Source organism: Stegodyphus dumicola, chromosome X2 (assembly GCF_044657685.1).
Source record: "Stegodyphus dumicola isolate Sdum_Otavi_A_Nest chromosome X2, ASM4465768v1".
Taxonomy (NCBI): domain Eukaryota; kingdom Metazoa; phylum Arthropoda; class Arachnida; order Araneae; family Eresidae; genus Stegodyphus; species Stegodyphus dumicola.
The window spans coordinates 34,083,592-34,108,414 of NC_140781.1; the positions used below are offsets into that span (position 1 = coordinate 34,083,592).

General features: G+C 33.9%; 1 protein-coding gene across 2 annotated transcripts in view; it reads left to right on the plus strand.

Moving 5' to 3' along the window:
• The window catches only part of LOC118190092 (uncharacterized), a 239,820-nt gene that overhangs the window by 125,062 nt on the left and 89,935 nt on the right, over window positions 1-24,823 (plus strand). For both annotated transcript variants that reach the window (XM_035360789.2, XM_035360790.2), the window contains exons 3-4: window positions 3,771-4,231; window positions 10,129-11,763. In XM_035360789.2, coding sequence (XP_035216680.1) covers window positions 3,784-4,231; window positions 10,129-11,763 — 2,083 coding nt within the window. In that variant the 5' untranslated portion in view covers window positions 3,771-3,783. The remainder of the gene's footprint in view (window positions 1-3,770; window positions 4,232-10,128; window positions 11,764-24,823) is intronic.

Sequence of the window (24,823 nt, forward strand, 5' to 3'; positions counted from 1 at the left end):
CATGTGTAGTGTGAACTGAACTATTTTCTCGTAAGAAACTCTTCATAAAAGCACTTCTCTCTTTAGGCCCTTGTCGTGTTTGTGGTAATTATTCTGTCTGAAGTAAAACTTTCGCATTAAAACCAACACTGAATTTAGGTTAAGTTTCGTGAAATTTCAGTGATGAAAATTGATGTGCTTCTCTTGCATTTTTTAACATTTTAGCTATTCTTGACTTAAAATTACCCTTTTGTGTTGGAAGTTCTTAATTAAATAGTTTTAACAGAAGAAGCAAATGGTCTTGAAGTCACATTCGAGGTAAAAAGTTAAACATCCATATACTATGTTCAGTTATTCAGAAAGAAATGTCTATCCCTTATTGCTCCAGTAAAATAGAGCGGAAAATTATTTTGCTTCACCTAATACATACGAGGTAACAATCGAATGATTAAACGATGATTTAAATGCTTTAAATAGAATTTGATTTATTTTACAAATAGAAAAGTATGTTTGATATTTTTGCCTTTATACAGTTAAAATTTTAGCCTAGAATGGGTAGTTCCTTACCTTGAAAACAGGGGTTTGTTTATTAAAAGAAGAAAGCAATTGACAAAGCTGGATCTTATTCGTATTGATGTTTTTCGCACATTAAATTTATGAAATTCTTGTTTTTCTTTGCAAGCAAATCTTCAGCATGGGTCAATTATTTATCTAATGAAATTATTCTTATTGAAAATTATTCTTATTTTCAATAAGAATAATTTTTCAATATTTCAATATTTTTTCATCTTTTCCTCATAATTTTCCTTAATTTAACTCTTATCGTCATTCACGAGTTACATTCGAGAAGCTTGTCAAAAGTTTGAAGTAAAATTATTTGTGAGAAATTTAATGTGTTTATTTACCTTTGTTATTTTGACCTACTACTGTAAGAATATTGATTGTAAAGCTACCCAGCTTTTGCCTTCAATAAATTTAGAGTACCTAAATTAATAAAAAAATTTCACTTCCATTTTCTTCCTCAATTCTTCATAATTTTTAACTATAAAAAGCAGTCTAGTATACCGGCATGTAGGCTAGATAGACAGACAGACCATTGTGTTGATGGCGGACATAGCTTAGAGGAATATGGCCGTTGCAGTTATTTGTTATTCTACGCTCATTGTGCAAAGGGCAGAAACTGAAACTTTCTTTTACTTAGTATTTCAATACTATTTGTTATTACCAACTTTCACTTCAAGTTCTATTTGTTCCTGCATGACTGATTTTGGAATCACTGAGAGTTGCGTGAAACATATTCATTTTACATTGTGTAAATATATTGCTTGCAATTGTTACTGAAAAATTCAATGGTGATATTTTGTCTTCAGTTAATGAAAATCTTGAATGTCGGTTACGGTAAATTTGCAGCTATCAATATAAAAGTTTCCTTTCTCTTTCAGAAAAATCAAGTGTCTCATCAAGGAAGATTTACGTATCCTCATTCAAAAGTGTTCGAATAATAAATGATAATATGCTAGGTTTTTAACTTTGAATATTTTACTTAAGGCAAAACAATAAAAGTAATCTCTAAATTTATACTCGCCATAAACATGATTCATTTCCTGGTTGACGGAATGATTTCATTGAAACTGATAATTTGCAATTTAGATTTTATTTCCTGACAAAACAAACGACTCTCGACTACGAAACTCTACAACTTTTTTAGGCTTCTCCCATGTAATGATATGAATCTACAATAAACATAACTATAAATGACTGTACCCAAGGTGCATTTTTCATTTGATTCGTAGAGATAAGATGCCCCACCAGTGGCCGAGTGGAGCTTTGAATGCCGGGAGTTCGACCCGGAATCGATTCCAGGCAAACTTATTGGCTGCATGATTGCTTTTCGTGGTTTTTCCAGTCAGTGTGTAATGTGAATACGAACCAGTTTTGTTCAACAAGTTCCCTATGAATGCATCCTTCCTCTTAGATAGAGCCCACCAGCGGCGAAGCGGTAAAGTCTCTGAACACTGGTGGTTCAGTTCAAGGTTTGAAAACCGGTAAACGGGCTGGCTGCCTGGGCGTTTTCGTGGTTTTTCCCAATATGTAACGGGGCTCACCAGCAGCCGAGCGGTAAAGTCGCTGAACACTGGTAGTTCGGTCCGATGTTCGAATCCTGCGAACGGGCTGGCTGCATGGGCGTTTTCATGGTTTTCTCCATGTGTAACGTGTATACGAGTCAGTTTCCCTTAGAAAGCCCTCCACGACGACATCCCTCCCCTTAGGGAGACAGCCTTAGTGTGCTTTGCCATAATTAAATAAACCAAACCAAACCCAATATGTAACGTGTATACCAGTTTCCGTTAGAAAGTCCTCCACGGAAGTATCCATCCCCTTAGGCAGATAGTCCTCGAGTGCTTTGCCATAATCAAGTAAGCCTTTTAGAGTGATGTCCCTTGCGTGCTTTACCATATTCGAATAGCCTTATCTCTAATAGATAAGCCCAGTTCTTTTACATCAAAAAAGACACTACACATATTAAAATTGCGTCTAGCATTCCAAGTATTTTATTAAAAAGTTAATTTAAAATTAGGAAATATAGCAACCTTATTTTGATGTAGATTTTGTATAAAACTTTATCGATATGGACGGCGGTCAGACTCGTGTCCCTCCAGTTCAAGAGCAAAGAAAATTCTACTACCGACTGCCATATTCGAGAAATTTCTTTCAGTTTTGTTCGTGTGGCAGAACTGTTTTCCTCCTAAAGATGAGGGACTTGGATCTGATCATTCTCGAAATCAGCTGAGTTCTATTCAAAATGTACGGCAAAATAATGCTGCAGTTTTGCCTAATTTTAAATTTTACTATGGTCTGTTTCGCTTTCAATGTGATTTTTTTTTTTTTTTTTTTTGCTGTTAGCAGATAATTCTTATTTATTATAATTTAATATTCATATCTACCTGTAATTTATCAAATACTAATAAATAAAATAGTTGATTATGTCTAAAATTCATGAATTATTTTAGAAGGGCTCATTATTTTAACTACTAAAACTTTTTTTCAAAATTGTTTTAAAATTGAGCTGTCAAAGTTTTACATTCTGAAAAATTCCACTTAATAGACATAGAAAAGATGTTGTAAAAAGCTTTGTGCAGTGTCACTGATAGACCTTTATTCGACTCTTAAAAAAAAACTGGTACCTCATTAAGCGTGATGGAAGTTTGAAATCTACAGTAACAAGAATAAGTGCAGGAATAAGATAACCTTGCAGGAAAAAAATTGCCTGCCTCAGTGAATCAGGATAAGAGCTAAAATAAACATTATTCTACGTTCAGAGAAAATATTATATATTATATAAAAATGCTATGATGATTAAAGTTGCTATAAAATGATCGTAGTACATTTATGTCAATGTGAAAACTCATAGATTTTTATAATAATGTTTAAACAGCTTTGAATGCCGCTGAAATGATTTTGAAATGGATTCATCGCAGTAGTAGAATGAAATCTAATTTCTTAGTTTTAACATATTCTTATACCCTCCATTGAAAATACAGAAATTGCTTAAATTCGTCTTTTTTTTACTTCTTTTAACTGTGGTACTCGCAATATTTTTTCATCCTACTGCGTTTAGACCTGTTAATGTATAGTTCTTAGTAGAATAAATGTTAGTGTGTGGTATACTAAGAGCTCTGAGATATTAGCTTCACCTGTTAGTATACAGTAGAAATGATTTTTGGATGGTAAAAAATTATAATACATCATGTATTGAAACATTTTTTAATGCTTAGTATGTTTTCTTTCAGAATGTAGCTCTCGATGGACGGTATTCGTCAACAAGTCGAGGCGTCATTATCTCGTACGCGCGACATAATTATGGAAGACCGCTACCGGCGTCTCCATTATGAGACCGGTACTCCCCAGTACTGGGCGCAGACACCCCCAAAAGCCGTAGCACTGGCACGCTTCAAGCGGCATCTCCCTGCCATCCCGAAGAAGAAAAACAAGGAATCTAGCAAGAAACCTGACCACATGGATATTCCAGCGTATGCTAAGCATTATAAGGATAAATATGGATCAGTATCTGCACATTCGACAAGTGCAATCTACGGTGCTCTGAGGGCTCCTCATTACCATGCTATCTATGGCCCTTCGGATACGTGGTACGCTTCTGTGAGAAGTCTCAATAGAGGATGCCACCGAGATGTGCACCCTGTTGAAGCATATGAATGGAGAGAAACATTGTATGAGGATGTTACCAAAGAAGGTAAAGATTGCTTTGAGTTATTTTTTTAACATAGCCTATTTTTGAAATTGGGTTTTCTTGAATGTAGGAAGGAACTTCTGGTTATCTGTTATTATAGCCCAATTCTAGGAGAATTTATGATCTTTTAAGTGCAAAATAATTTCTTAAAAATGCACGATAATTATTTTTCTGTTGTGTTATATTCATTTGTAGGCTACGCTAACGGTGTAACGAAAAATACAATAATTAGTTTAAATTCAAAACCTTAAATTTTGAAACTAAAAAATCTTCATGGCTTTAGTTTTCGAGGTTTTCCTTATGTGTAACATCTATAGTTACTGATTGTTTTATATAACCTCTAAATTTGAAAAAAAAAATTCTTGGTCTCCCAAAGTGAAAAATCATGAAGATATACCAAAAATATTTCATTTAGAAAGCCTGAAGCGTATTGTTCGTTTATTCTTTGAAGTTTTATTATAAAAAAGAATTTTATATGCTAAATTATTAAAAAATTTATCTGTGGGAAAAACAGAATAAAATAGCCTAAATTATTTGTGATGGTTTTGATTTCATATCACTGAATTAAAAATAGATTGAAGAAATTCACTGCATATTCTTTACTTCAATTCCTTCAATTATATTTCTGATTTTTAAATTATAGCGTGCTATTTTATTTATTTATTTATTTATTTTTTGATGGATTCACTTTCTGTACCTCCGATTGCATTGTCACTTTAATTAAATCGATGTATTTTGTTTCGCGACAATATGCTTCTTTTATTTCCTTCATATATTTTTATTAATTTTATGATTGGTCTTTTATGAATTTATTATTTCATATTGCAATTACATTTATTTTGTCATTAACGTTTATTCTGAATTAACCATATGACACATAACTACCTTCTGAAAGCTGAGAATGAGCCTATTTGTTTAAATTGTAATGTTTGTCTGTCTGTCCGTCATATTTTAATTCAGCGTCCAAGTTTTAATAATCTTCGTCAGAAATATTTTAATAGCTGTGACTTACCTCTCGACCGTTTAATCGGAAGAGAGGTCAATTGTCATTTATTTTACTACTTAAGAGAGACTGGCTTTTATTACCTGATCTAATCTGATTTGAAATTTGTGTATTGTATTTTTATGTTTAACACTTGTGTACTTTTACCTTGTTTTTCTATGCGTCCATCCTCTGAATTTGGAACATTTGTCCACGTTCCTGTTCTGTTTATTAATAATTTGTTTTTAATACATCAAATTAGATCATACTACCTCGCGTTAGGCGCACTGTAATCATCTTTGGTTTTGCGCCAATAATCTGACTGACTCACTCAATCTCTGAATTAACTTTATTAATTGGTTCATATTTTATTCTTTTTTTCTTATTCAGAATCTTCCAAAAAAATGTTTAACCGTAGTGTTGAATGCTCGTGTTTTATATTCGTCTAATATCTAAACTGTTCAAAAGTTCATACTAACTATCAAATTTGGTATTCTTAGTTATGTGCAACACAAAGCAACAAACTTGTCAACTAGTCTTCAAACTGAAGCCTTTCATGTATAAATTCTGTCTGTTTTGCAATTGAAGTGTTATTTCTTGACTGAAAATAACCAGAAGTAAAGAAAGTATGGTTTTCTGTACCTGCATCGTTTGTGATCATTCAGAATGCATGAACAAGAAAGTTATTTCGTCATTATCAGTTAAAAAGCTTTGAAATAAGAAGAGTAAAAATAAATACACTTTTTTTGTATGAAAAATGCGCTTAGCAGAATAAATAAATAGCAAGATATGCTAATTAAAAAACTTTTGTTGGTACTTATTAATACAGTCGTTCGGCCAACTAGCGCGATTCAGAGCCAGTTATGGATGGCCGTGTCCTGTGTTTGGTTTATGTGATAACGCAAAGCCTCGAGGGCTATCTGCCTAAGAAGGATGCTATTAGGCAGATAGCGTGGAGGACCTACTTCGTGGGGAATTTTCTAAAGGAAACTAGCTTGTATACACGTTACACATGAGGAAAACCACGAAAAGGCTCATACAGCCAGCCCATTAGCGGAATTCGAACCTCGGACATAATTACCAGTGTTTAGCCACTTTACCGCTCAATCGCTGATGGGCTTCGTGTCCTTCAGAATTCCGCAGTAACGATTGGCAACCATTGCCGAAATTTCTGCCAACGATCGATGGGATAATACGTAAGTACCCTTTCGTTTAATCAGGGTATTTTTCTGATCTTGATAATCCCGCAAGCGTGTTATCTTTCAGTCATAAATATCAGAGAAAAAATTTAGTAAATTTATAATTGTTGTAAATTAAGGAATTTCACTTAAGCTGTTTACAAAGAATCCTAGGTTAGTGTTTAACATTTCAAGAATTATAAAATAAAGTAAGATCGATAATATGTGTATTATAAAAAGCAGGTTCTGTATTGCATCTTCTCTTTATTTTTTAAGTTAAATAAAAATTATCTGTAGTGTATGGCAAACTCCCTTTCATCACATGTACTATATGTATGTTTTCTTATACGATGGAAACACACAAAATTTAGATTTAAGTTACTTCAGATTTCGCTTTAATTAGAAACATTTATTAAAAAAGTTTCCAATTTAATTTAAGCTTCTCTGAATTTATCTATATCCAGTCATTGTTTGGTTACACACAGTAAGCTTTGTAGCATAAAGCAATGAAATTTAGTTGTGCATAACAGTATATAGAATATAACTGTACTTCATGTCACGTTTCATACTTCCATTACTTTACTCTAAAATAAAATCCAGTTCATTATTTAATAAGAAATTTGTGTTGACTTAAAATCCAATATATTACTGGCGTGGTTTAATGCACAAGCAAATTCTAGTTAATACAGTACCTAACCAGACTAAAAAATAAACATTATCATTTACAGATAATGTGCCGATAATTATCAAATTTGCTTTACTTTAGACAACTTTCATAAATTTGATTTTCCTTCTACAGACATTTACATCTCCCAAATTACAGTTCTTGATGCGAGCTGTGCACTCTTTAATAATGTTAATAAACTAGTTGATGACTGCCAAAGTACGTATTTCTTTATAATTTTAAAGTGCTTATTATTAATTACATTGAACGTTATTATACAGCTGCTAATACTCCTATGCAGATTTTGTCAAGTTGATAAGAAAGTAGTTTAATTCTCAATGAAATAGCCATAATTCAGATTATAGGTACATTGTTTATGCTGATTCAAGAATTCGTTAATTCATTCTGTTTTCAATGGTAAAAATGTAAAACTTTGAAACTGTGTGTTCTACTAATACAATGCATATTTTAAAAAGCTTAGTTAAAACTGCAGTACCTTAAGTTACGAGTACTGTACAGTTAAAATTCGTTAAATGTTGTTAAAACGTAAAGGTACTTTGGTATTATCGCAACCACGTTGGCGCAATTTGACGATTTTTTGAAGAAGAAAAAGATTGGTAATTTGGTACTCTTCTCTTATGTGCTCATGGACGCATGTAAGTATGTATGTATGTACGTATGTACGTACGTATGTGTGTGTACTGATATATTCGCATACATATATACATTTCTGAACCCGTCCTGATAACAGAAGAATACCGGTAGTTTCAAATCGAAGAAAGCTGTTTCATATCATGGCATGTTATTAGGTACATATTTTAACTTAAGTTCGATATTTATCCCGAAAACCTATTTATAAAACTAACAAACGGTATGTCCCGCAAGTAATTATAACAGTCTATTACAGTCTTATGTGTGAGTACTGATATATTCGTATACATATATACATTTCTGAATCCGTCCTGATAACAGAAGAATACCGGTAGTTTCAAATCGAAGAAAGCTGTTTCATATCATGCATGTTATTAGGTACATATTTTAACTTAAGTTCGATATTTATTCCCAAAACCTATTTATAAAACTAACAAACGGTATCTCCCGCAGGTAATTATAACAATCTATTACAGTCTTACCGGCCATTTCTAACTCTTCCAAACAAAATTTAACACTGCAACCAATTCTTTAATATAAACTATGTTGGACTAACTGTAGCAACGAGGGTGCCCTCTGGTGACTACCCAGAGAAATACTTCAGTAAAGGCCAAGTTATGAATCTGTTAAGTTGTATCAAACTCTTGCTCTGAAATAATCTTAAAATTAAATGTGAAGTCCGTGTGTAACTTAAACCTGTTAATAAATTATTGTTACACTATAAAGGATTCTTTTATGACCCCATCCAATAAAACCCCTCTTACAACACTCATTAATTCTTCGCTCCAGCAATGTATAAATCTGACTGCTGAAGTAAATAGCAAGCGACTGTTTTCGAACCAATTATAGCTTCGAATGCCGACGTGTTCGTCACGCTTTTTCACGTTGCATATCCAAAAAAGGTTCTTTTCCAAAAATACAATCATTAAATGCGAATCTGAGCATTCCTGCCTTTGTGACAAAATATTACATTCGTGCACACATTTCACAGAACTTTTTTTCGTTTTCAGGCAAATCCCACAAGCGCATATTTCAAAATTCAGCGCATATTTCAAAAATATCGCAGTTTGCCTTTAGAGCTTCTAAATACAAGCAAAACAGCATGTACGAAAAGGGCAACGTTGCTTATTCAAATTTACAGTTAGCTATATGGTTACCAGAAAAATTGTTGTGCGCATTAATGCCACAGTTTGGCGGCTTCTACCAAGGTGATTGTGATAATACCAAAGTAACCAAAGCAAGTTGATCGTTGTAACAGCAAAACGTTTGGTATTTACGCCCATGTATTTACAAAATGATTGACACTTCACGGACGCAATGAATAATATTTATATCGAAGAATTATTGTCAAGCTCCTGGCTTTCATTACAACCATGTTTAAACATTACGTAAATACAGGTTACCGCTTTCTAATCAAAAAAATAAAAACTGGATATTTACAAAATGATGGGAATACTTTTAGTGATTTAGTATAGTATAGAATTTGTAACTTAGATATAAAGTTGTATTCACAGAGCTTGAAAGACAAGCCTCTAAATTAATAAGCAGGTACATTTTACATGGTACTATAAGGCATCATCTCTCTAGATAATGCCTTCTAGTACCATGTAAAATTTACATATACCCATATAAGACACCCGTAAGTCTTATACGGGTGGCTGCACAGAACGCTCAACCTAATAAGTCTTCATATATTAAAAGCGTTAATAGAGTATAGTAAATGCAAGTTAATTATAAATTAGTTAGCATATGATTCATCAAACTCGTCTGTCACTGGATAGTATAAAAGTTACACAATGCGTATTGCATAATATGCTGGAATAACACATACACTTTCATTGTAATGGCCACTGATAGCATACTTAAGTCTGAGTGATTATTTTCTTGTGAAACTCTATCAAAAATACCTAAGTTTTGTTCCATTTTTGCCACGTGATATTCAGAAACTAAATAAAACACACATTCAAAAATTGAATAAATGAATAAATAAAATAAAGCATCTATCGGTAGGAGTTGTGCAAATTAGGTCACCAACTGGGTTATCGAGAGGGCATTTATCGAATTGAATGTAATTTCCTCTCTGAATGTACTTCAGTTGATGTTATCTGAAAACATTAAACATAGTTATATAATTTTTCTTTCAAGTTTTATAAATATGACTCTAAGAACTTTCCATCTGAGTTCATAATAAATTCCCGAAAATATTCTCATTTCTAAGCATCCACCATATAAGATTAGCTAGAAAAAGCTTTCTACTTATCTATCTCGTGTTTACAATCTCTGTTTCAGAAATCTTAGGTAAAGATTTATTTCAAATGTATATGTATTAACAGACTCTGTAATTACACAGTACATGTAATTTATGTTTATTATAAGCATGTTGTCAAAATACTACTTTATTTATGTGTTCATGTTTCTTTTTAAGTGTTCACTGTCCCTCCTCCAGTGGAGATGTTGCCTCGACCTCCTTGCTTGTGCATGGTGCGACGGCGGCCAACTCATGATGGATCTCATATTAAACCTTCAAGACATCAGCCTCGATGCAAGTACTGCACTAGTGCCTTTACAGCCAATGGATCTGCCAATGGTGGTCCGTTAGCGTCAAAACGCCCGCCCATCAATTCTGAGAAAGTGAAACCCACAGGCATTCCGGATGAGAACATTGAAGTGAAGCCCGAATCGACCAGTAGAATGTCTGGCTATAAAAAATGTATAGCAGGAACTTCTAAGTTCAAGAATTCTGTATTCAACAAAAATATATCCAATAGTGATTCCGGTAAGATCTCTAGAAAATCCATACTGGAATGTGATGTGACAGCATATGATCTGATAAAGAAAGTTACCGCGATTCCATCTGTTACTGAAATAGATGATAGTGATATAGATGACAACCTTAGTGATAACGCAATTGCTAAAATGAACCACGTCAGATGGCTTAAACTTCAGAAAAAATCGAAGTTCTCTTCTTCATCCAGTGGATCGTCCAGACTGATTGCGAACAAAAAACACTCCTCTAAATTTAAGAAGTCTCAAAGCGAAAACTGCATATACAGCGAATCACATAGCGTTTTGGTTGGCGGACAAAGAATTTTCACTGAAAACAATAGATCTAAATCCCCAGATTTAACTATTACTTGTGATTCCTCAAATGATATAGAGGATGATAACGTCGAATTTGAGGGAGCCCGATGGCGAAAGATGTCAGTTTCGGAGGAATCGGTCTGTATACCAGATCCCGATTACGACTTCAGTGATGACAGTGATGATGCTACTGTAATTAACCATAAACAGAGAGATCCTAGGTTTACATACTCACCACCTCCTACACGGAAGTCTTCTGATGAATCATATAACGGCCTAGGATATAATTCTCGAGAAATATCAAAGTCAATGTCCTCTTTGCTTTCAGATGACACCTACATTCCCAGTATTAATGTAAATAATTCTAATAAACATTCTTTACCGCCTTTAAGTATGTCAGATCTCACAGACTGTGATAACGATAGGGATTTTATGCAAAGCCTAGAGGACATAGAAAGATATAATTCATATAAAGAATGTTCTCCCGAGTCTGAAAATGACATCTCCTCTAATCCGGAGCTCACTTTGAAGCAGGACTCTAAGTACGAATCTTCAAGTGACTGTAGCAGTAGCGGAGGTACATTGTCTTCAGATTATCCTACGTGGACTTCTTCTTCATCAAATGAGTTAAAATCTATTCTAAAAAAGAAAAAAAGGCGTGACAATGCAATTCAAGAACTCGAGGATGCTACCAGAGTCTTTCGAAATACAACCGAATTGAAAGAAGCGCAGAGGAAGAAACAAGTTCAGTTTCAATCTGGTTGCGAGGAAACAAAGTTTGGTGACGATAGCTCGAAAGACGACGTAGTTCTTGAATCGAACAGCCATTACGAACACGAAAAGGAAACTGATGTAAACGATCAAGATATTGAAAATACTGCTGTGATAAACTGCGATACTTACGAAACTTTGGATGATGCCGCTGCAGAAGATTCCAGTGAGGATGTTTCTAGAGAAAATTATTTAACTTCAAATGAAAGTAAGTACTTATTCACTTAAACTGAAATTTTATATTTATGTATCGTTATGCATTTTAGTCCGAAATTTTATATTTATGCATTGTTATGGATTTTAATTTCTAAAGGGTTGTCTTAATAATAATTTAAAGTTTATAAAGAAGGTATTGTAAGTGTTTTTATGATTATAATTCCTTTCCTGTGTAGCTTTAATTGCAGATTTCAAAGAATTTTTGTTTAATTCCAGTATTGGCACACATTTTACTGTTATTTTAAATACCTTTTAAAGCATTAGAAGAAGCCTGTTCGAGTTTCGCTTCATATTTAGTATTTTTTAGGCATTCTTCTGTTATCAGAACCAAATTTAGAAATGTATTGTATGTTTATGTGTATGTATGTGCATGTATATGTCTATGTATGTATGTATGTGCATGTATATGTGTATGTATGTATGTGCAAGTACATGTGTATGTATGCATGTGCATGTAAGTGCGTATATGCACACACATACCTACGTACATATATACATGCATGCACACACACATTAATCCATGCAGACATACATACATACATAAATTTTTTAACCCGGCCTCGGTAACAGAATAGTACCTTTTTTATATAAATAATGACAAGTGGTTTCACACACATAGGAGATCGATATAATACTTCCCAAATACAACAAAGATGCGAAAGGCGCATACTAATATTTCTTGTAAGTTTTCTAAGCACGTTCATTTGTACCCCTTGTTTAGATGAAATTCTTCTTTCGGAATAATCAATAGTTTCACTAAAAGTTTTATTTTATTTATTGTTTATTGGTAAAAAGGAAAATGGCAGACAATTTCGCTATAATTTTAAATTTGTTATCAAGAAGATGCGTGTTAATATTACAAGATGTAGCCGCTTGCAGTGATGCCGTGGTTGGTGAGGCTATAAAGGCTTCGAATTGTTAGTGTTTTGTCTCTTTCCCTTGTGGAATCGACGGCTGATTCCTACCAACATTCTCGCGCTAAGACTGAAAAGACTGATGGGTTCGGACATAATCAGGGCCCACCAGCGGCCGAGCGGTAAAGTCGCTGAACACTGGTAGTTCGATCCGAGGTTCGAATCCCGCGAACGGGCTGGCTGCATGGGCGTTTTCGTGGTTTTCCCCATGTGTAACGTGTATACGAGCCAGTTTCCCTTAGAAAGTCCTCCACGAAGGCATCCCTCCCCTTAGGCAGATAGCCCTCGAGGCTTTGCCATAATCACGCATTATTATTATTATCGGACATAATCTCCAGAAGGTGTCCCCCGATAACATCGCGACAAAAACATCGCGAACGAAAACGTCGTGGAGAAAACAACGCAAGGCGAAAACGTCGTGCTACAAAACATCGTGGGAGAAAACATCGCAGTTCTAAAACATCACGGTACAAAACATCGACGTCGAAAATAAAGCTGTTCAAAAACTTCGCAGTTTGAAAACATCGTCGTCGAAAATATCGTGGTAAAAAATAAAGTATCTATAAATCATCGCATGACGATAAAATCGCAGACATGCTTTTTTTCAAGTTTTAATAATTGTAAATGGATATTTCCGTAATGAATTGTGAGCCCAAGATGTAAAGAAAGATAATTTTTACTTTCACAGTTTTTTATTAACTAATAAATTTTTGCTGAAAAAGTAAGAAGGCAACTTAAGCATAGAAAATTAAATGCAACTTACAGATTATACTTTTCATGAAAATTTACCAATAAAAACTTTATAAAAATGATTTATTAACGGCCTTTGTTAGTTAACTATGTCGGTTTAAAATTGTATTAAGTTGCATTCATTTTCTATGCTTAAGTTTCCTTCTTATTTTCTCAGCAAAAATTTATTAGCTAATAAAAAATATGAAAGTAAAAATTATCCTTCTTTCCATCTTGCGCTCACAAATCATTATGGGAATATCCATTTACAGTTATTAAAGCCTGAAAATATATGTCTGCGATGTTATTGTCATGCGATGATTTGTAGATACTTTATTTTTTACCGCGATATTTTCGACGACGAGGTTTTGTACCACCATGTTTTAGAACTGCGGTGTTTTCTCCCACGATGTTTTGTAGCACGACGTTTACGCCTTGCGTTGTTTTCTTCGCGACGTTTTCGTACGCGATGTTTTCGGCTGTAACCTCTCCAGAAGGCCTTCCTGGCTAATTCTCTGGCTTCTGTATACAAGATCTTGTGTTAGGTCCATTCTGTTTATTAATAATTTTCTTCCTATGATTAAGTTTTCTTAAACGCAGAACGTTTTTTGTTCCGCAAGTTGCGAAATTTATATCAGAGCAACAGTTAAGCTGAACTAAATGCATGAGCCATTCTATTTAGGTTCAGTGACTTTCACTGATGGTTATACAGTTATGAAAGCATCTAAGCGGTATAACTGAAATATAGCTAGCTAGGTTTTTTTTTTTTTTTTTTTTTTTTTTTTTTTTTTTTTTTTTTTTTTCGATTTAGTATTTTTGGTACATTCAATATGGTTTAGAATTATGGTTTAGAATCTGAAAGAAGTGGCTTAATTTTATATCTCATTCAGAATTTTAAATATTTTCCAGTATCGGCATGTATTTTATTTCTATTTGAACTTTTTAATAAAAACGCGAACTAAATGTCATATGAAAGACCTCAGAATTCCATTGAATAGTTCCACTGAATTATGCATTATTGCATCATGCCGATGTCAATGGCCGAATAGCTAAGTCCGCAGAACAGTCAGTAATTCGTTTCAGGATCGGTTCCCGGCTGTTAAATGGTATTGTCGCAATTGAATTTTTTTTTATTTTCACAAATGGAAGAGATGACAGTAGCAGCTGTCGATTGGTCTGCGGAAATTTTGTAACGTAGCTCGATCGATCTGCATGGATTGATTGGTTTATGTAGCGAATGCACTGCGGCCACTGTGTTTAATTTTCAGTACAATGCTCAGTAACTTCTATGAAGCAACCTAAAGTTATAAAAAACGTATGAGAATATTATGTCCTTACGTAAATTACTTTTAATATTCTGAGTAAATTTAATCTACACCACAGGCTAAGCTGTGTCATTTAGTAGATTAAGCGTATTAAACGCATTTTCGACTTTCTACTTTTTAAACTTACTGAGGAGTTTCTCAGGACGAAACCTATTATATTCTGAGAACTCATTCATATATGTGCTTAGATAACATAACAGTTAAATACCTTTATCTAATTACTCACGTGTAGCACAGCTACCCTATTTTGCATATACATAATTGCATATAAATGGGTAGCTAGAAGTTTATATCTCTGGGACATGTATAGAGAGAAGTATTTACAAAATATCAATATTTCAGTAGACTCACTACTATGATCCAACAGCGCTTTATTGCCTACTAGCCGCTACGCGGCCATCCTCTGTCTGGCTTTTAAATGTATCGGGAAAATGCCTAAAGAGAACACCATACATTAAATTTAAAAACGGCACAGAATTTTACTCTGCAGAACAACTTTATCAAACAAATCGAATAAAAATGTATTACATATAAAAACATTGCAATGAAATAAGCAATATCCCTTAATACAAATATTAATTATCCTAATAAATAAATTAATCAATCGACTTCTCTCGACAAACCTCCAGTATCCAAGAGAAACATTAAATTTAAAAACTGCACAGAATTATCGCCCTCATTTTTCCGAATGGCAACAGTGCTGATATCAGCAACAATGGCTGCGTACCATTGTTGCTGATATAATAAGAGAAAATTATCGATTTGATGCAATTTCATCAAAATAAATAAATAAATAAATAAATAAAATAAAATAAAATAAAATAAAATAATTCTCATTCGAATTTGGAAAACTCGCTTCGAGATACACTGGCTCTTGTATAGATGCACCTATGTACCAAATTTCGTAGCCTTAGGTCTATTATTTTCCGCGCAGCGCCAACGAAACACGCACACTCATACACACAGACTTTTCATTTTATATATAGATATAGATATGACTACTTGCTATATTTGTAAGCCCGAATTTAGTTAACTGCGAAAGGTATTGGTTATCGAGGTGTTTTCCCTAACCTAAGCATAAGTTAATATCTCTTAGAAATCTACCCATGAAGGTATTTCTCTTAGGGCAGATAAACCTTGACTGCTTTCTGGAATATATTAATCGCCCGGTTTAGGCTAGAATACCGTAAACATTTATTAATATTAAATACCACAGTGTGTTAATGTCATGTGAAATCTGAGCCCAACTAGTTTCAAAATTTTTTAACATTGGTATGTCCACCTATGTTCATATCCCCGCCAAAGAGTTATTAACGTGGACGTTTTCGTGTTTTTTCCCATACGGAACCTAAATACGAGGCACTTTTCCATAAAAATGTCCTCTATAAAAGCATCTCTGAGTTTAAGACAGATAGCCGTAGATGCTTTGGTGTAATACAAGCAGTCTAGTACAAGCTATGTAAACTCTTTTCCTAAATGTGTTGCTGATTAAGGTATCGTAAGCCTTAGTGACAAGGTTTAGAATACGTGCTTAACAAATTAACAAGCACGAAATGATAAGTTTAAAAATATTTTCTAATCGGTTCCTTTTTAAGAGTAAGTGTTTATCAAATGTCAATTATAAATACTTTATTTGGGGTGAGTTTATATCAGATCCTTTTTAATAAAAACTTTTGTCATTCAGAAATAATATAGCTAGTCTTTAAATTTCCTAACCAAGCGCATCATCATTTTGACTAACAAGAGAAAGACTTTCTGGACGCTGAAAGAATCCATGGCCGCTAAGAAAGAAAAAAAACCATTCAAACAAAACCAGATAGTTAAGGGAGGATAGAGAATTGCAATTTGTCTCCATCTTTTTCAGAGTTTGACCCGCATTTAAGTTGGAATAGCGTTCTGCTCCACGGCTCTTTTGGTATGAAGGCCATTGATGGGAATCGAAATTCCAATGGAGATCGAGCGGCTGTCCTTTTGAGTATTCTAATGAAGAACTGAATCCTGAGGATGTGTACAAACACGTTGCAAGACTAGCGCTGAGTTCATCAGCGCGACCTCGAGGGAACTGGATTATTGAATGATTCCATAGTCACTAACATAAGCGATGATGTAGTCATCGTTTTCCCTTCACTAAACTGGATTTAGATTTTGTTTTTAAGCTTTTTCTTTGATTCTTCGGTTTTTCTCCAAGATCGCACATTACCTACCCATAAAAAATCAGCCGAGCTATATCAGAAATCCATTATTAACATCCAAGGTTTTTTCCCCCTCGCTTAATGAGTATAACCTTCACGAAATATTATTAAATCTGATATTTTGTAACATGAGAAGACGCAGTCAACATTATGAATCGGACTTAAATTCTTATTTAGGTGTGGATTTACATTAGCTGTAGTTTTTACGCTACTCAAATAAGGTATAGTGTGGTAGAACATTTGTAATAAATGGTATCTGCCAATAGCAGATACTGTTAAACTGATTTCTGTTTGTTTATTGTCACAAAACATATTATCAGCACTCAAGAAACAAAATATTGAATTCCGATCAAGTTTACCTGAGCAGTGTTTCGCATGTTTCATAAAGTTATAAATTTTAGATGGCAAACTAAACTTAGAACAGAAATTTCCTTCTTGCATGCTTTGTCCATAAACTCTTGAAAGTTTTCATCTGCATCTACTTGTTCTTTGTCCCAGAATGCTATAATTTGTACCTCCCCCTCTCCCTCTTCAATAGAAAAAGGTATAATGAATCTGTGAATTCCAGTAAAGCCTACGTTTGGAAAATAATCTGCTATTATACGATGCTTACATAACTTTATTGTTAAGAAAGTCAGTAAATGTGATCGGTTTTTATTTTTCTGTGCTGGATTTCTTTCACCTTTGAACAAGGCTTTATTTTCATTATCCTTTTTATATATTTTTTTAAAAAAACAAGAAATATATTTTATAACGTAGCAATATTGTGATTAGTGTTTCAATTTTTCAGCGTTTAAATATTTCAGTGTTGAAACTGGGAGTGAGGATAATCTGAAATTATGAAAAAAAAAAAAAAAAAAAAAAAAAAAAACAGATACTTTAAATCTGATTTTGCCTGTTATCTCATTCCATTTCATTTATCTCATAATTCTGTCTTAAGCAGTTCCAGTGTTTTCACTCATAAAAAACTAGGAAAATTAAAAATGATCTTTGTAAGATCTTTGATGTGTAAGCTTTTCCTCGACAGATCAGGGAAACTGAACTTTTACCGAAAGAACAGGAAAATTTTAAAGTAGCGATCATGCCTGCCAAATTATAAAATTTTCATGTTTTAAATAATACATAGTAAATAAAAATTTCTACTCTTGAGAAGGAAACAAATTAAGAGCTCTTGCAATCCGCATTTTTCTCAAAGAAAGCTTCTCATATCTGAGAGATTTTATAAACCTATGGCTCCCTTCTCAACAATTAGTTAGCCTGTTCTTCATACTTTTTTTTTTTTTTAGAAATGTAATTTTTCTATTGCTCATCTCTTTAGAAGTGTAGTTGCCGTTAACCTTTAAAAATTAAAAGAAGTCATTGTATTGTCTGGTTATACTAAATAATTATATTAATTATACACTTTCTGAATCCAGTGTAATTCTAAGTTCCACAGTTTCATTTTGAAATGTCAAGAAAGTAACATTTATTATGAATGATAAACTCTTAATAAAATGCTTTTGCAGAATGAAGACTTTTTTTCCAGAATTTACTATTTCTTTAAAAATGTAAGTTTTAAGATGGTTTACTTCGCTAGTGCATTCTCGTTAGAATTAATAAATTTAACCCTTGAGTTTGCCTTTTCTATATTTTTGCCTGCGGGTGAGCTGTGTGATTGTATCCTAATTGACTTAATTACCGCGAATGGTCTTAGGGCTTAAAATTTAATTATCTTTGTAAATATTCTATGCAATTGTATGCCAGTATTGAAAGAAACAATCAATCTGGTAAGAAATGGCTGCGACTCGTTTTGAAAATGAAGTGTAAAAGGTTACCAGCGCAGATATTCCATTTGGCATCAGTTGTATCATTATTGGCGACTTTATCGTTTGCGCCGGCAAAACGGAAAAGTACCTTAACTGCAAATAAGCAGTGGTTGAAAACTTCATCTACTTACTTACTCTACTGCATCGTGTGAAGTGATATAATGATTGAAGAAATGAAATTACTTGCAATATTAAAAGTTAAGTTACTTGTATGTTATTTAATCATTCTCTTTGTACATGTCAACATGTTTTTGCACTGTCACGGAAAAATGACACTGTTTTTGTTAAATCAAGCAACTCATTTTTCGTTACACTGAGACGTTATTTACAATAACAAACGATTGTTAGAAAACTATCAATTTACATCTGTTTCTGAAATCCATTGTTTATGTTCGTTTCGCTCTACCTCATTACTTGACAAACGAAGGGCATCAGAGCTGCGGGGCCATTGTTGAGCTTTTGTATCGTTGTAAAGCAAACGTAGGAAAAAAAAAAAGAACACATGTTTTATCTCGATGCAAATGACCCGTTTCTTATGGTTCATTCAAATGCTACTAACTCATGGGAAAAAAATTGATCTGAGAGAATTATCTTCTTTTATAACATCTTGAACACTATTTTCACGCAAAACTACACCAAATTCTTATTCTTCACAGCTGCCATTAATTTCAAACCCTGCATAAACTTTTTGCCCTTTCAGTTTCTGAATGATAACTTTAAAAAAGTATTCGGAAAATTAAGTTACGAGTACTTCAAGAGAGTAATAAACAAATAGCTTTATAAGCATTTTTAGGAAGCAGTTTCAAATATATCAGCTGCTTTGGAGAATTTTAGGCCCCAGTGAAAATTTGTAAATTCGACTGTACAGGATGAAACTAACTTGCTAAAGTTTTCGTGAAAATATTTTCTTTTTAACCTTAAAATAATGAAACCTTTCTAGCTCTCAAATGAAAAAGCCTACCGATGATCGGTAGATGAGACTGGTTATTTCGATTCAGATTTGAATCCCAGTGAATGAGCTGACTGTGTATGAGAGGTTTCATGGTTTTTATAACGATAAATAGTGCGAACAGAGCCGAATTTCCTTTAGGAACTGCGGCCCACCAGCGGCCGAGCGGTAAAGTCGCTGAACACTGGTAGTTCGGTCCGAGGTTCGAATCCCGCGAACGGGCTGGCTGCATGGGCGTTTTCGTGGTTTTCCCCATGTGTAACGTGTATACGAGCCAGTTTCCCTTAGAAAGTCCTCCACGAAAGGCATCCCTCCCCTTTGGCAGATAGCCCTCGTGTGCTTTGCCATAATTAAATACACCAACACCAACCTTTAGGAACTGCTTTACAAAATCATTCTTTCTCTTAGTCGAACAGTCCTCTATTGCTTTGAAATAATCTAAGTAACCTTGATCGCGTTTAGGCAGAGGGCCATTGATGGCTGTGCCATATTCACTTGAATAAAAAAAAATTTAAAATAAAATCTCTTGATTTCTATAATTCTTAACATCTCGCCAGTTCAATATCGTTAATAATTCCATTAGTACTATATTCAATGAACAAAACGCAAGGCCTATTAGTTTATATTTCTGTTATATAAACTATAATATGTTTATAGGCCTATTAGTTTTATTATAACCTATTAGTTTATATTTATGTTTAATAAAATATTTCCACAAGAGCGATTTATAAGAAAGCTTAGAATGTCCACTGTCACTGAACGACTGACAAGCTCTTGACGTCAGGAGTTGCCGAATTTATGTTTTTAGATTTCACAAAACGAATTTAGGTTTTTAAATCAGCTAACATTTGATTTCCAATCAAGTTGTTCTATAATCTTCAAAACATGGTTATTAATGAGCAGCAGAAACCTTGCATTACATAACTAGGCAAGCATAAATCTATGTTATGCGATGTTAAAGTTGATGACCATGTGCATATAATTTGAACCTATGTATAAGCGAATCTCAGTGACTACTTTATTTATATGCCATTTCGATAAGTCTCCAAAGGATACGAAAAATAGGTAATTATTATACTGAAAGGTAATAAAAGCATGAAAATACATTACTTAGAACCTTTAGATACTTTCAAAATTTTTCATACTAACGTTTCTAACTTTGGAAAGGAAAATAAACCTACAACAGACTGAAACCTTTACGATACCAATGACATTAAAAACCTACAGCTTATTTATCCTTTACAATGTCATAGATGATGCTGCCGATGAAGCAGTACCTCCTTACGCTCATATTTAAAACATTTCGAACTGTCTGACCTTTTCAAAGAGACAAGTCAGCATGTTTTCAGAATGTTGTTGGCACCACAAATCGTGCTGTATGTACCACTTTTCACAATCAAGCAGCCACTTGTTGGGGGGGGGGAGGAATGTGCGTTTATCATGCATCACTTGAAATAACATTTCTCGTATTTTCATTTCGGCGAAAAATGCTCTTTATACCAACAAAGAAATATATCCTTTGTAATTGTGGCAAATAGCAGGTATTTTTGGAAAGAAAAACACATATTCGTTCCATCATATTCGATGGTTTGATAATTGGAGATCACACAACTTTCAGAAAATACCTCCACTTTTATGCTTTGTGGTATTCTGGTATTTTAAGAAAATTATTGCCTTCCTACGAAGTTAAATATGTCAGAATTTTTGAAAGGAAGGAAGTTGTCTGTTCTGAACACTGTAGGTAGGTTTAGATAAATGTTAGAGACAAAATAATATGTTGATTCTGTCTGGAACGTTTGCATTTCTAAATACATTCCAGTGTGCATTAAAGTAGTTGGTTAGATTAGGTTAGCTTATTTGAATATAGCAAAGTCACGAGGACTATCTGCGTAAGAGGAGGGATACCTTCGGTGGAGAACTTTGTAAGGGGAACTGGCTCGTATTCACGTTACACATGGAGAAAACCACAAAAAACAACCATGCAGCCAGCCCGTTTGCTTGGTATCGAACCCAAGGCCAGGTCGAACTACCAGTACCGTATTTGACGGCATATAAGACGCACTTTGTTTCCTAAATTTGCGTCTCAAAAAAAAAATTACCTCTGTCTTATACGTGAAGGACACAGGTTAACTTTCAATACTGAATGTTATTTTTAGCCCGGATAAAGGTCTAGACACACATAACTTTTTCTACATCTGCCATAATTATTTTGCGCATGCGTGAAATATCTGTCGCCAAAAAGCGCCAAAGCTCGAAGCTGATGTCGAAGTTCGAACAGGTTCGACGGTCACATTACGTCTATGGATCCTTTCCTTCTTTACATAGACTTTCTTTGACTGAGCCGACACACGAGTCGGAATGGGTGCTACTCTGTATAAATGTGTCGGTATCGGTGCTTAAATCTATTTGTTTTAAAAAAATACCCTGGAAAATATGACTACAGGAAACAAGAGATTAAGCTATACAATTCAGTATAAACTAGGAGTGTTAAACTACGCCAAAGTGCATGGAAACAGAGCAGCAGCAAGGTATTTCGGTCCACCACCTACCGTTCATTCATTTATTCATTATTGAAATTTACATATCATGTTCAAAATAGCTTGCCGTTTGTTAATTTTCCTTAATAAACTAAAATTGAAAAAATATGTTTGATAATTGCATTCAATGATTGTTTATTTGGCTTTTGCGAAACGTGAGAACTAAAAGAAACCACATTTTAAGTTTGAAACGTTTTTTTCCTTGTGTGTGTGGCCTTCTAAATAAGGGTGCGTCTTATATGCCAGTGCGTCTTATATGCCGTCAAATACGGTATTTAGTGGTCTCGGCCACTGGTGGGGCCTCGTTAAAATAGTTGTAATGAGGCATGCGCTTAATATACGCATCTTATATATATCAGAATATTCCACCTGCAAATGTCGACTGATTACTGTAGGTGTTAAAAAATGAAAAGGATTTCCTATGATTATAGACTGATATATTTATTTGAAGAAAACTGAGGAGCTGAAAATGCTACTAGCTATTACTCGCACGCGTGACGAGATTTGTTTATAGAAACTCTTATTTGTAATTGTTGTCTCGCATGATGTCAGATTCATCTAGATGGGCGATAATTTAGGCTGAAAGTATGGAAATAACATTTCCTTCTTCATTCAGTTAAATCCAGCTATTATTTTTCCATGTTTGGAATATGACATGAACTTTTGTTTCCAACCAATAGAAACCAAAAGATATTAAACTGATTTTGATTCTCTGATGATCGAATACAAGTGTGTTGTTTGCACAGTAGGAAAGTCGTTAGACTTAACTACTGATCATCAACATTTGAACATTGTCTAGATTTAAATACTGTTTAGCATTTGCAGTGACTATGAATTAGATCCCTTTGAGCTGCAATTTCGAACTAATTTTATGTGTAAATTAAATGTAATCCTCGTAGAGCCTAAAATCAAGTGAAATGATTAAGGTCGTGGGGATTGTACCTGAAACCAAAACTTCATCGTATGAAAAGGGTGCTGTTTTCGATTTTCCATTGAGCGATTCAATGAAGGTGCTTAATCAATAACTGTTGTTTTCGTCACCCAGTTGGGAAATACAATAGTATGAAAACATCAAAATATATAATCCAACAAAATAAATAATATTAATATCCCTGAAGTACAGATTTAAGTGCATAAATCAGAAAGAAGTTGGTTATGAAAAAGTTGCTCAAAGCGAAATATATGCCACTTTTCCTACTGGAAACTAAATGATCTTTGGGATATCTAAAATACAGCAAACTAATTAATAGACTGGACGAAAACGCGCATTAAGTGTTATTCATATGAATTGAATTCTATCTTACATTTTATTCTTAAAGTTGTACGAAATTTGACAGGCATCCGTAAGCATCCGTGACACTTTGCCGACACGTCGGCATACATTTAGAACTCGTCGACTAAACGTCCGTGTCTTTTAAATGTCCATGTCGGTTGAACGTCCATGTCGGCCAACAGCTGTCGGTGAATGTCCGAAACCGAATTTCTAAGCTTACTTGCATTCTGTTACAAAAAAAACTCGAGACTGAAGAATATTATTGCTAACATGAATTTAAGGAATAATGATAAAATTAGAATTACTGTATTATGTTTGTAAATTAAGTGTATTGAGACCTTTCGCCGACAGGGGAAAAACATTTGGTTGTAATTTTAGTAATCGAAACGAAATACAAAGACATACAATATTTTTTATGTGCTAATTTCAATAAATTTTGGCTAAGAATAAACTCTAAATTTCTGCCTTCACCCCTAATGCTCTAGAGATTGAAGACGCCTGAATGCTGGTAATCCGCCCTGATTCGAACCCAGGCGAAAAGGCTAACTGCATGCTTAGTTTTCCCCAAGTGTAACATAAATACGTATCAATTTACCGTCGAAAGTCCTCCACGAAGGCAACACTCTTCCCTTGTTTTGCCAGAACCTTAAATTTCTTCCTGCGATAGAAATGCAATTTTCATATCAAGAACTTTTAAATGTGACAGCCCAATAGAAATCCAATTTTCATATCAAGCGCTTTTAAATGTGACAGCCCGTGAAATGTTTCTTAGAAATGAGGCAAAGTATATTACTTAAAATAACACCATCAGTAACTAGGCCTTCGATGAAACTATTTTTGTGTTTTAATACTCCAGAAAACACCTCATTTTTATTGTTTAGCAAGTTCCGAATTTCCATTATATTTTGCGTGAATATCAGTTTAGGTCAACTGAAAGAGATAAGCGGTATTATTTAATGAATCAGAATAAATCTACATAATGCTATAAATCTTTCCCGTGTGAGTGAATTTAACGACTTATTTCTGATTTTATTTTACTCCACATATGCGATGATTAAATACATGCGGATAGAAGTTATTTATTTATGACACTATTTCGGGTTCAGCTGATCATCAAACTAATCAGTAAGGAAAAGAGAGCTAAAATAGACTTATAACACGCATGCAAGGATCATGCATTAAACATTAAATGTTTCACGCTGTAGATGTTAGCGAAACTGTGGCTTTTTTTGCGACAAGCAAGCACGTGACGGAAGTTATTTCATAAGTTGCAATTCTGTAAACCTGAAAATTCTGACTTATTCTGGTTAACGATGCGTTGTTTGAGG